The 12473-nt window shown below is 42.9% G+C and overlaps 1 protein-coding gene across 4 annotated transcripts in view; it reads left to right on the forward strand.

Moving 5' to 3' along the window:
* The window catches only part of CRHR2 (corticotropin releasing hormone receptor 2), a 142373-nt gene that overhangs the window by 73098 nt on the left and 56802 nt on the right, over positions 1 to 12473 (forward strand). For 2 of the 4 annotated variants that reach the window (XM_082280295.1, XM_082280296.1), the window contains exons 4-5: positions 3228 to 3313; positions 10697 to 10803. In XM_082280295.1, the coding sequence (XP_082136421.1) occupies positions 3228 to 3313; positions 10697 to 10803 (193 nt within the window). The remainder of the gene's footprint in view (positions 1 to 3227; positions 3314 to 10696; positions 10804 to 12473) is intronic. The other 2 variants (XM_082280297.1, XM_082280298.1) reach the window with 2 other exon arrangements.

Here is a 12473-nt window from a genome sequence, read left to right on the forward strand (position 1 = left end):
CTCTGTGTAGTGTGCATGTGTGGCATGTGGGTATAAATACATAAAAGTGAGACATTCCTGTAGGTGTTTCATTGTTTATCTGGATCTGTTCTGTGAAGATTTATAAAATAATAGACTGAGCTGGACTTTCCCAAAAGCTGGAATCAGGGAGAATTGGGTATCCCAGCTGTATTCCTGCCAAGGCTTTGCTGTAGTCATGCTCAGATCTTTTACCTACCTATTTGTGATGTGGAATGAAGGTTTTTTCAGGGGTGGAGACCCCTTTTACGTCACCTTGGAGTCCATGAGAGCTGCAAATGGTGCTGCTGCTGCTGTTGTGGTGCCTCTGGGCTCTGCCTGCTGTCCTTTTTGGTGGAATATGACTCTGATCAGCACCCCTGAGTCAGCCCTTAGGGGAGATAGGCATTTGTAGCCTGGAGGGGTTGAAATACATTTTCTGAAAGATAGAAACCCTGAGCACTCCTGGATATTCCTTTGTGTTCAGGCAGTTACCTTTTACCTCCCTGCCTGTCTCCTGGACTGATGATTAGGCAGAAAAAAACCAAGAGCCACAAATCTACAACAAAAGGAAATCAACCTTTTCAGAGAGGAAGAAGAGACCACAGACTGAGGCCCAGAAATGGATATTGGATGATGTGTCAAGAGCTCTGTGCATAAAGGCTGAGTGCTGCCTGTGCCATCCTGAGTCACCTACTGCTCGTTATTCATTTGCATTAACATTAAATCTCCTTGTCCAGTTGTGTTATAAGAGTGCAAATGCACACAGAGCACAAATAACCACGTTGTAACCACCAAATCTCTGTTTTGTGTATTTCTTCTTTAGAATAAAGTCAGGAAGGAAGGGGAAATTATAAGAAAAGTATGCTGAGTTCTTCAGTGTGTCGTTTGTCTAGGAAAATGAAATTTTACACTATTGTTTTTCAACTAAAAAAAAAGTAGTGCTAATAGCTGCATTTCTTTCTTTTTATAGTTAGCTCTTGTTGCCCTAGAAAGATCATGTAAGTGTTCTTTTCTTCCTGGGCATTCATTGTTTGTTGCTAAAATGGAGTTCTCCATTATGATTCTTCCATTTTTTTCTTATTTTTTGGTGACAGTCATTAAGAAAAACTGAACTTAATCCAGGGTCTTTCTGCACACAGTGCATGAACAGGAGCTGCTTCCTCCAGGTACCTGCAGTGAGGTTCTTACCCTGCAGTATTACCTCACTCAGTAAATGAGATGTTTTGCCTTTAAAGCACTGAGTAAAAGAGCTGCATTATGTCATTAAAAGACAGAGAGACAGAGAGGGAAGGAAGGGATAGAAGGGAAGGAAGGGAAGGAAGGATGGAAGGGAAGGAAGGAAGGAAAGGAAGGAAAGGAAGGAGAAAGGGAGGGAGGGAAAGAGGAGAGACCTTTGTTGTAGGGTATAAATTAGTAATGACAACTGGAGTTTGGAATGAGATATTCCCAGAAGCCAGATCTGCTTGCTGCTGTTGTTTCTGAGAAGTGACTGCTACTGGAGGAGATCCTGGAGTAGAGAAATTCTGAGTTTGATTTTACCCCCTCCTGTTCATACACTCACCATGTGGGAGATCTGCTGTGACAGCTCGAAGAGCTGCACTGATGTGGGTTGTACGTTCCCAGTGCTGATTGTGTTTGTGCTTTCTCCAGCTGAGCTGGAGGGATACAACCAGGGAAAATGAAGAGTCAGAATGAGTAAAACAAGGGTTTGAATGAATAAAATAAGTGTTTCATATGAGCACTATTCTGGATGTGGGACTCAACATCCGACTAAGCATCAATTCATCTGGAGTTAGGAGTTTGCACAGAGAGCTTCAGCACTGGCCAAAGGAGAGGACAAATGCAAGGGCTTTTAGGGATGTAGATTGGATCCTACCACCTAAACCCCACTCAGACTGTTTTGTTTTGTTTGGCCTCATCACTCCGAAAAGAAGCAGCAGAAAAGTGCAAGAGGACAACAGCAAAATGACATTCGGTGATGTGGGTGGATACGGTGTCATCTGGAGCATCTACAGGAACTGTTATTTGTTGACTTCCCTTCTCTGTAAGAAAAAGCACCTTTTCAAAAGCCTCTTTACCTTTTTCCAAGGCTGGTGTCAGCAGCACATTTAGGACCATTTGATTTTCCTGGACTAAATTACCATGGCAAAGGCCCAAAAAGAAATTGGGTAAAGGGCAACAGCAACATCATGAAGAGTCCATCAGGAAGTTGCCTGTATTTGTCCTTTGGGGATCCTTCTGGATTTCCTGTTTTATTTTAATTATCTTGTTTCTAAGAAACATTTCAAAATAAGAATGGAAAAAAACCAAAAACCTCTTGCTTGGAATTGGATGTGCTTTTGATGAGTGGAGGAAGGTTTGTACAGGAAAACTGCAGTTTTCTCTCGTAATTCCTCAGGATGAAGATATTGCTTGCCAGAAACTGAACTTCCCTCTTCACCCCAGTATTGCCACATGTAGTTCCCAGAGCCCTGCATGGTGACAATGAATTTGGACATTAAATCTCTGCTTCAGTAAAGTCATTTGTGATTTTACTTATGCTCTGTGAGAACTGGCACCTTGGGAAAAGACCAGGAGTGGTTTCTTTTCCACAGACAATGGGTGAACACATCCTGACCTCGATGTCCCCATTTCTGAGATAATTTTGGAGAGATTGTTGTGTGCCCCCCACCTTGCCTGCCCCAGGGCTGGGAGATGTCCTTCTCTTGCTCCTTCATGTTTTTTGCCCAAGTTTGACCAGTGACAATATTGCACAGGAAGATTCTGGAAAATGAGGATGTCCAGGAATTTTTCGTCTAGCTTACAGTAGGATAGATGGGAGAGAATAGAGCAGTAAGTTTACCTTACACATAACATTGTCCTCCATGGAGCACTGAACATCTAAACCTTTCTGGGTTTGAATACATCATTTAACTGCTTTTTAAAAGACTATAATAACATTAAGCTTTCTCTTGCAGTGTTCTCATACCTTTGCTGTCTTCTGAACTCATATTCTGTATGAAAAAAACTATTAATAAATACCTTTAAACACTCATAGCTTGTACATGTGTTTGTTATTTCTTTCTCCTCTTCTCAGTGGGCTGCTCCAGTCCTCACGGAGGTGGGATAAGTTGATTTGCCTTGTAAATAATCTGTTCTGTCAATCTTTTCTTGAACCTGTGAAATGTCTAGGCTGTTTAAAGTCCAGCACAGAGTGTTCATCTCTCTTTTATTTTGGTCTGTACCAGGAAATGCCTACAGAGAATGCCTGGGCAATGGGACATGGGCTTCCAAGATAAACTACTCTCAGTGCGAGCCTATTCTGGATGACAAGGTCTGTATTTTTCCCTTCGTTCTTCTCAATGACATTTCTCAGCATAAGGGAATGCAAAGCAAAATGTAAGGTTAACGTGCTAATTTGGGACTTCCAAGAGAGATTCCATTTCTGTCTCCACAACAAAACCTCCCTGTGAATTCAGGCAAATCGCTTATCCTCTCTCCATGTCCCCTACTCACGTGGTTTTTAAAAAAGGATGCTTTATCTCACTCTGTGAGATGTGTGTGTTTATGCAGATTTTTCCTAGCTTTGTTCAGAGCCTACAGCTGCTACAGTAAATGTTAGTAATAATAACAATAAGACCAAAAGCCTCTTTGGCACTAAAAATTAAGTTCAACCAGCTGATTCCACCCTATATCTGCCCATTCTAAAGTGTCATCAACAACTGACCTTTACAGATCTCAATGTTACTTCTCCTTAAGCAAATATGTAAAGGGGCAGCAGCAGAAGAAATACATAAAAAGCAGATTTAGGTCCTAGCTGTCTTTAAGAGATTGAACCAGTCTTGCATGATAGAGGAGTTCACAGATTTAAGTTAACGTATGGGGTTAAGTTCCTTCAGAAGGGCTGTGAGGAATTATGCAAAGCCCTTTTCTTGTCAGATGTCTCTGAGACATCATAGACATTCACCCTCGCACAGTTTAAGCCTTCAAGCCCTTCATACTCTTCCTCCCTTCCTCCTGTGTTGAGTGCTGTGGTGGGACACAAGCCCACAAAGACTTTGTGCTGTCTCTGCCAGGAGAGGCTTTTCCCTCTAGGAGCCAAGGTGGAGCCCAGCAGCTCAGACTGGTCTGTTTTGGGGTTCATTCAACTCATTCTGTCCTTGTAGTTGTGCCATGCCACGTGCAGACAGAGAGGAGGAAGACAAGATCCCACATTTAGCACTCAGGAGCTCTCTGGAGTGGTGCTGCACCCCAGACAGCCGGGATGTCCTTTGGCTGTGGTCCAGCATCCATCCTCTCAGATCCACGTGGTTGCTCAGTGTGGGTTTTCACCCGTGAATCAGAAAACAAATAATGACACACCAGCTGCTGAGGAGGACCTGCTCTTACCCCCTGGCTAATTTAATCCCCCCTCCTCTTGCTAGAGGCTTCTAGGAATTAACAAAAGTTGTACCAGTACCTGACTGCCACCCAGGGGGACAGTCAAGGTGTTCTAGCATGGTGGAGATGCTCCCATGGCAATTTAGGCCGACCTAAGCTGGGACCACCCCAATGCAGCCCCTCCTTACAATTCATTCCCACTTAAAATGAAAAGCTAACTTGTTCTGGGTCATTTTTTTGGATGAATAGGTTCCCTAAACCATCTCAGTGCATCGTTGCAGGAGTGCTGGGGCCAGCACAAGCTGGAGGGACAGACCAACCATCTCTTAAAAGTGAGCAAGAGAGGGGGTGTGGAGCAGCCAGTGCTGATTTAGAGAATGGGGATCAGAGCTGGGCAAAGACTCGATGTCTGTGGTGTGGTTTAGGTGGTACAGGAAACCTGAGCTGGCAGCAGTGAGCTGCACCCACTCAGGAAAACACAGCTGCATTTTAATAACACTCATTATGTGTTTGCATGACTCCCAGCAGTTGCTGTTTCTGCACGAACAAATACAGAGGGGTTTTATCTGAGGAGACTGGAGAAGTGTTGTGACTAGGGGACAGGATTATTCCCTTTACTCTGTTTTTGCTTTTAAAAACTTTGCAGCTATGGTGATAGCTTAAAACTCCTTAAATAGCACGTTTCTTAGACAGATGGAAGTGCAGATGTTCCCCCACCCTCGCTTACAGCGGCTTAAAAACTCATTTATTAGATCTTTAAAGATTTGTGACAAGCTTTGCAAATATTAATATTTGTGGATATTTTTGAAATCTCTCATAATGCTCAGTGTGACCGATGAATACTTTGTGATCTCAGAAAAAAAAAATAGAAGAACAAAAACCCACAGATTTGCTCCATTTTGAGTAAAGGTGAGATTCAGGCACACAAGTGGTCTATTGTTATTTATTGAGTTTAGCAGATGCTAAACATCAGCCAGGAGGTAATGCCCTGTGATTTTTAATCCAAAAAAACCAACACTGCTTTTAAGCTTGACCACTCACAGGCAGAGTGATAAAGAATCACATGGTTTGATTTTTAATGTGGTGATTGATAACAGGAGATAGGAGCAGGACTTTTCAACATCAATCCCATGCTTTATGGCAGAGTTTGGGGAATGTAGCAATGGAAATTATAGGGTTTTTTCAGCTGTGGGTCAGTCTCGGGGCATCAGCTCAGTAACACACATTCCCTGGGTTATATTAATGCATCATTGCTCTGCTTGTGGTTGAGACCTGTGGCAGTAGCTGATAAAACTCTGCTCTGGGACTGATTTGCTGCTAGATCTAGTTCTGACTGAGAGCTACTTCCTTAAATGTAGTTGTGGGGTGTAGTTTAAAATGTCCCAGTGAGTCTTCATGCATCTGGCAGGTGACAGTCCTTGGGAATACGTGAGTCCTTCATGTCCAGTGGAGGGAATGGAGCTGGGGAAGGGTCTGGAGCAGCAAGAGGAGCTGAGGGAGCTGGGGAAGGGGCTCAGCCTGGAGAACAGCAGGCTCAGGGGGGACCTTGTGGCTCTGCACAACTCCCTGACAGGAGGGGCAGCCAGAGGGGGGTTGGGCTCTGCTCTCAGGGAACAGGGACAGGACCAAAGGGAATGGCTTTAAGTTGCACCACAGGAGGTTTAGGTTGGATGTTAGTGAAAATTTCTTCACTGAAATGGTGGTCAGACATTGGAACATACTGCCCAGGACAGTGGTGGAGTCACCATCCTTGGAGGTGTTCAGAAAACTTGTGGTGTGGCACCTGGGGACAGAGTTGAGTGGTGAACAGGGTGGAGCTGGGGGAATGGTTGGACTCGATGATCTTAGAGGTCTTTTCCAACCTTAAAAATTCTGATTCAGCAGCAGCCATTGAGGTCAGTCAGCAAGACCAGCTGGGAACCACAAAGTGTCCCCAAGGCACCTGTGTGTGCACAACTACTTCTAACCCTTGCTTCAGATGCTGGGTGGACATCCAAGTGTTGGTGTCCTCATGTCAGACTGAATCTCACCCTCTGAACAAGTAATTGCCTCCTCCTCCAGGCACAGGAACAAGGTGCAGAAATAGTTGTGATCCAGCTGGCTGTTTGGTGGCACAATGTGTGACAAATGGAAAGGTCCTCCTCAGCCTACAAGCTCCTGTGTCGAAAGGGCCTTTGCTGCATCCGGCACAAATCTCTGCTCTTCTGAGAAGAAAAGTGAGCATCTCAGGCAGCAAAAGATACATCTTAGCCTCCAAAAAGAGCTGTAAATCAGGAACTCTGGTCTTGTGGTCTGTGGCAGCTGGATGTGAATGTGCTTCTGCTGATGTTTTGAGGTGGCTTCAAGCTGAGTAGCTGAGTTAGCACCACGCTGGGCTCAGACTAATGTATCCTTTATAGGAGCATGGTCACATCAACCACAGCAGCTCCCAGCTGGCTCAGAATGGGAAAGCAGAGTGAGTTCAGAGGTGTCTGGGATGACAAAGACACTTCCCAGTTGTTTCTGAAAGTCTTTGGAGAGGTGTCTTTAAGCTGTGCTGGTGCTGAGATCATCCTGGCAACAGGAGGAAATGGGAAGTGACTGAACTGGCAGTGGCGTGTGGAGCCTCCCAGGGAGACATGAGCTGTAAACACTGGCAGGACCTGTCAGTAAGTCCTGTTAAGAGGAAGCAAGATCCTTGTCAGCTGGTCTAAGAGTGCTGTTATTAGGTGGTTATTGATTCAAACCAGTAGCTGAATTGTTTAGGACAGGTTAGCAGTCACGTTCCAGCTGAAGCAAGGGGAAAAGTCTCTGGACAGAATAACTCTGTCATTAGCCTGAAACCTGCCTGTAGATTTGCAAAGCAAGTGCAGGTAAAGACATTGTGCTGTGCTTCCTCAGTTTACCTGGTAGAAGCTCATGGGAAACATCTCTGCACTGCCTGGTGTGACATGGTTGTGGTGCCTAAGGTGTGTCATGGAACCGGATTCCAGTGGGCAGGGAGTAAAACCATCTCTCGATTCCCCATCCCTGAATTCCTCATCCCTGGAAGTGTTCCAGGCCAGGTTGGACCAGGTCAGAGGCTTTGAGCAACCTGGTCTAGTAGGTGGCACTCCTGACCATGGCAGGAATCATCGTTAAGATGCCTTCCGACCCAAACCATTCCAGGATTCTGGGATCTCCTTTTCTAGCTCTTTACTAATCTAGCAACCCTCCTCCTAAGCCTGAACAGAATTTAAACCTTTATTTTAGTGAAGTGAAGCATCTTCCTGAAAGCAGAAGGATATTGGGTAACAAACAGGAGAAGGTTGTTGACATTTTAACTGCATCAGTGTCCAAGAGGGCGAGCCAGAAAAGAGCTGTGCAAGTTTTTCACATGAGCTGAGCTTTGGGGAACAAACACGTGATTTTCTGGGCACGTGATTTTCAGCCCTGAAGGTGTTGCCTCCCATTCCAGCAGAGATGAAGACTGCATGTAGGCTGGTGGAAAGTGATCTTGCCACCCTGTCAGCTTCGTTTTTCATAAGCACCGAGGCAGTTCTTGTTTCTATGATACTTGAATTTGCCTTCAGGAAACCTTGTTAGTGTCAGAAGCTGGCAATGTGAAAGTCGTGCCTGTTTTTTCTTCAGCATCAGTGCATCAAACAGGAGCTTAAGAATTTTATTTTTCCAATTAATCTTCTCATGTTTTGAACCACACCTTCTTAAAACTTGAGTGAAGTTAAAATAGCGGTCAGGAGACAAAGGAGGATCTGACTTAAAGAGCAGGAACCTTGGAAAAACACGAGGTTTGCCATCTTCCAGGAGATTTCTAGCACTAAATGAGCAATTCTGAGACAAGTTCTTAGTCAGATGGTTTGAGTTTTGACAGTGCTGCGAGAAGCAGTGAGTTGGATTCAATGATCCTTTTGGATCCTTGGAGATGCTCTGTGATCCTCTGGCTCTCATGCTCATGAATTAAGCAGGAGTCAATGAGCCCTGCAGTTTGCCAGGGCATTGTTGAATAACACAGCATTGCACAGGTAGGCACATCAGGTCAAGTGAGTTTTCTTTCCCTTTAGGTGTGCCCTCGACTGAAGGATAAATAAAACACAGTGTGGAATTTGCATTTCGTAGCTTTGTTTTGTTGCTTTTTTTCTTTTCACCTCCAAGCGATTCAGAAAATGGGCCCATGGATGGGGAAGTTTATTTTAGGGGATTTTATAATAGGCTTAAAAATACTCTGCATGGTTGAGTTCTGTCCAGAAATAGCACATTACTCCGTGAGCTGAAGATACAGGCAGGTTTCGTCACAAAATCGATTCCAAGAGAGCTCCCTGGCTCTCTGGCAAAGTGCTGGAAGATGCTTATCTTCACAGAACAATGGAACAGATTAACTACAGCTGCTGGTTGTAGTTGCAGCCAAACATTCATTCACTGACAAATTCCTTTCACTGGAGTAAAATGTTAAGGGAAATTGTTAGGGAAAAAAAAATAAAATAAATTCAACCAAAATTTAAAAAAAAGAAAAAAGATGCCATTTATACGATTTTACTTTCATAGTTTTATCACAAGGGAGGAAATGTAGGTGGTTGGTTTTTAAAAGCTTCGTTCTTCTAAAGTGGGGAAAGATCTGCTTAGCTTGAAAAGAAATAAATGACAAAACTAATGAATAAATATATTTTTCAGGGAGATTTAGTCTTCCAGTAGCAAACCTCTGTCCATTTTTAGCCAGCTTCAGTATTTATCTGAATAGTGTCTTTCTACTTCTTCCTAGCCAGGCAAAGAGAGAAGATGCTTCTCTTTTCTCTAAAGCCAACAGCAGCCCATCAGTAAAGGTGTTTCTGCAAGGTCAAATTTTGGTCACATCCCTAAATTCACTAATTTAGATGGGAGCACTTTTGTACTTATTTCTTTGTTTTCAGGATCCAGAACCTACCAACAACCTCCCCCACACGCTAGGAAGTAGACACTGATACAGGAAATTTCACCACATATTTGGGTTGCTGGTAGAAACAACAGGATCTCTGGTTTGTCTGGCTCTCCCAGATCTGAAGGGACACCACTGAAACACAGATTTAGAAGAAACATAAAGATTTTAGTTATAGGCTAGCTGTGTTGAGATTAGTTGGAGTAGGAAAGAACTTGGGCCCAGTAAGAGTTAATTAAAATAGTTAGGAGAGCTGGACCTGAAATGGGTTTTAAGATGTTAGTAACTGATTGCCAAATAACTGATGATCTGTCATTTGCATGTTTGCTTAGCTGTGCTTAGAACGAGGAGTAGAAACATTGATAAGTTGGTGTAGGGAACAAGGACAATTACCAATTTCCTCCCTTGGTGGGAACCCATCCAAAAGTCATGCAAGAAGAAACTTACAGCTCACTAAAGTAATTAGGATTGTTAAAGTTCAGAGAAGGAAAAAGGTCAAAATGAGGAAGATGAGTTACTTCATTTCTTGGGACCACTGACCCAATTCAAGACCACCGACTCCATTCAGAACACACACTATGCATGCTTAATAACATTTAAGCTCATTTCCATACAAAGTGGAGAATGGGAGGTGTTATTGTTATGAATGTGCATTTGTATTTTGGATATTCATAATTTTTGTAAATAAAAAGTGTCGTGTTTGCTTGTATCAGGGCCCTGTGTCTTAGGGAGCTATCCCACACAGTGCCTGCTGCCAAATAAAACACACACTTTCTAACTCTAAACTGTTAGAGAGCTTTTGCCCAACTCAGTTGGATATCGATATTAGATCCATATTCATATTTTGGTAAATCACCACCAGGTTCCAGCTTTTTCAGTCTGTGTTGGTTCTGCCCTGGGTTTGAAGGATTAAGATCGTAGCCTGCAAGAAAAGTCCCTCAGAGGAAAATCTGCCTGTATGAGAAGGGCTTATTGTTTGTTCTTACTGACATTTTTGTGTGAAAACCAAGCCATTTGAGTACGAAAGTGGCATAAGCTAGCTCATTAAGATCGTGCTGTTTCCTAAGAAAAGAAAGTTTTATTTTGAAACTCCGAGGAGATGTGTCTTTGGTAGGTTTGTTGCCTAAAATGACAAAAGGTTTAAAATAAGAAAACCCGAGGAAATGGGGGGAAAAAAAAAAAAAAAGGGAAAAAAGTTGGGACAAAATAACATTTTTTTTCAGAAATTTTTAAGAAATTGTGGACAAATCCCAAACAGAAGTGACACCAAGCCTGTACTTGTGTGCCTGGGCAATACGTCTGCCTTACACAGAGGCATCAGCCCTGGGGCTATGATGGCATTGTAAAATTGAGAAAAGTAATTGCTGTTTTGTGAAGTGATAAACTGTTCCTGAATGCCAGTGCTTGGAGATGGATGCTGATTTAATCCTGTTATCTCTTTACCTCCAGAGGAAGTATGCGCTCCATTACAAGATTGCTCTCATCATAAACTACCTGGGGCACTGTATTTCAGTAGGGGCCCTTATAGTTGCCTTTATGCTTTTCTTGTGCTTGAGGTGAGTAATGTGTTTGCATGTTTCTAACTCGGTTGGGTGACAATTTCTGGGCTGCTCAAGCCCTCTCATGGCTCTGTTCAAGTCGTGGATGGTCCTGAAAAGTGGTCGTGGCTTTTATATTCCTGAACACATCCATGGTTTTGCTGACTAACGTGCTGGATGAGTTCCTCCTGAGCGTAGGAGCTAAAGCCTGTTTGTGTTCAGGGAGAGAACTGAACATGATTTATTGATGCAGAAAAAAAAAAAAAAACAAACTTCGGTTAGCACAGTGTGCTTCATTTAGGGAAATCAGGATTTGAGTGTGTCAAGCTGTAAGTTTGGGGGGCAAGTTTTGTTTTTTCCACAAGGCAGAACATGGTAATGTTTTGCATTCCCTGACAGCTAAAACCAAGATCTAAACCAAAGGAGACAGAACAAAGTCTTTCCATTCTGCTTTGGGCTAATTTCAGTTTTTCTTCCATTAAAGGGCTTAGAAGTTTTCTTAAATAAAAAGAGGAACATTGTTAGTGGAGCTTAATCCCCAGCAGTGCTCCTGAGATGATGAATGCAAATCAAGGAGACTGCATAGAAACCCTTCCCTGGTCCAGGGTGCAGAAGGGAGTTTGGCAGATGGAGATGTCAGTGAAAGCAGATTTAGGGCTACAGGAAAAAGGAGGAAAGGAAAATAAGTGGAAAACAAGAAGATTTGCATTGGTCATCATATATATTGTATGTCCACAGCCTGAATCACAGAAGTATATTTTCATAGGAGTGGCCTGGTGGGTTAATTCTGTATTATTTCTTGGATTCCCTGACTGGCATTTCTGTACTATTTGTGCTGTGTTGTCCAGGAGAGTTCAACCTGAACTTAAAACCAGCTCCACTGAGTGCTGTGCAATGATAATCCTTGAGAAAAACCTTGTCCTAGTAGCAGAGGATAAACTGTGGGTGGAGGACATCCTCCCCCTGTCCAGGATTACAGCAGGATGATTGACAGTGACCTCAGTGCAAGAATTACTGGAGTGGAGCATCCCTAAAGTCTTAGCTAAGTCTTCTGAGCATTCCTAACAAGGTCTTTTCTAATAACAGTAGGAATATTCTTGCACTCCAGCATCTGTAAACAGAATAATCTATGCTAATGGAAACAGAAAGACACTTTAAAACATTCAATGGGAACTTTTATGATGCATCAATTTAAACTTCCATTTCAAGCCCTCCATAGTGAACATGAAGCTAATTCCCACAGTACTTCGAGACCTGAATTAATTTGCACTGAATAAAGAATGCAAATTATTCATTGCAATAACTATATTCCCCGCTTTTATGCTCAGTCTTTTATAAATGTTTGAGTAATAACACAGAAACAATTAGGTGGGATGGTATAAATGTATCAGCTTCCAACACAGAGGTGGCCCAGCTGATCTCTTCTAAATTGTTCTTCTGTTATTTAAACTTTAAAGTTTAGATTTTGCAGTCAGCTTCAACATTAAAAACAACAACTGAGTAGTGGCAATTAAGTACTCCCTTGATATGCTGTGAATTAAGACAGTCCATCTTTTCAAATTCCCATTGTGTCATGCAAAACATGTCCAGTGTCCAGCCAGAGTTAACCAGCATGAGATACTTCAGGGTCTGTTGAGGTACTTCCACTTTCCAAAATTCTAGAGATGTTCCAGTGCAGGCAGCCTAAA

The sequence above is a fragment of the Coloeus monedula genome, assembly GCF_965178545.1.
Source record: "Coloeus monedula genome assembly, chromosome: 1".
Classification (NCBI taxonomy): Eukaryota; Metazoa; Chordata; class Aves; order Passeriformes; family Corvidae; genus Coloeus; species Coloeus monedula.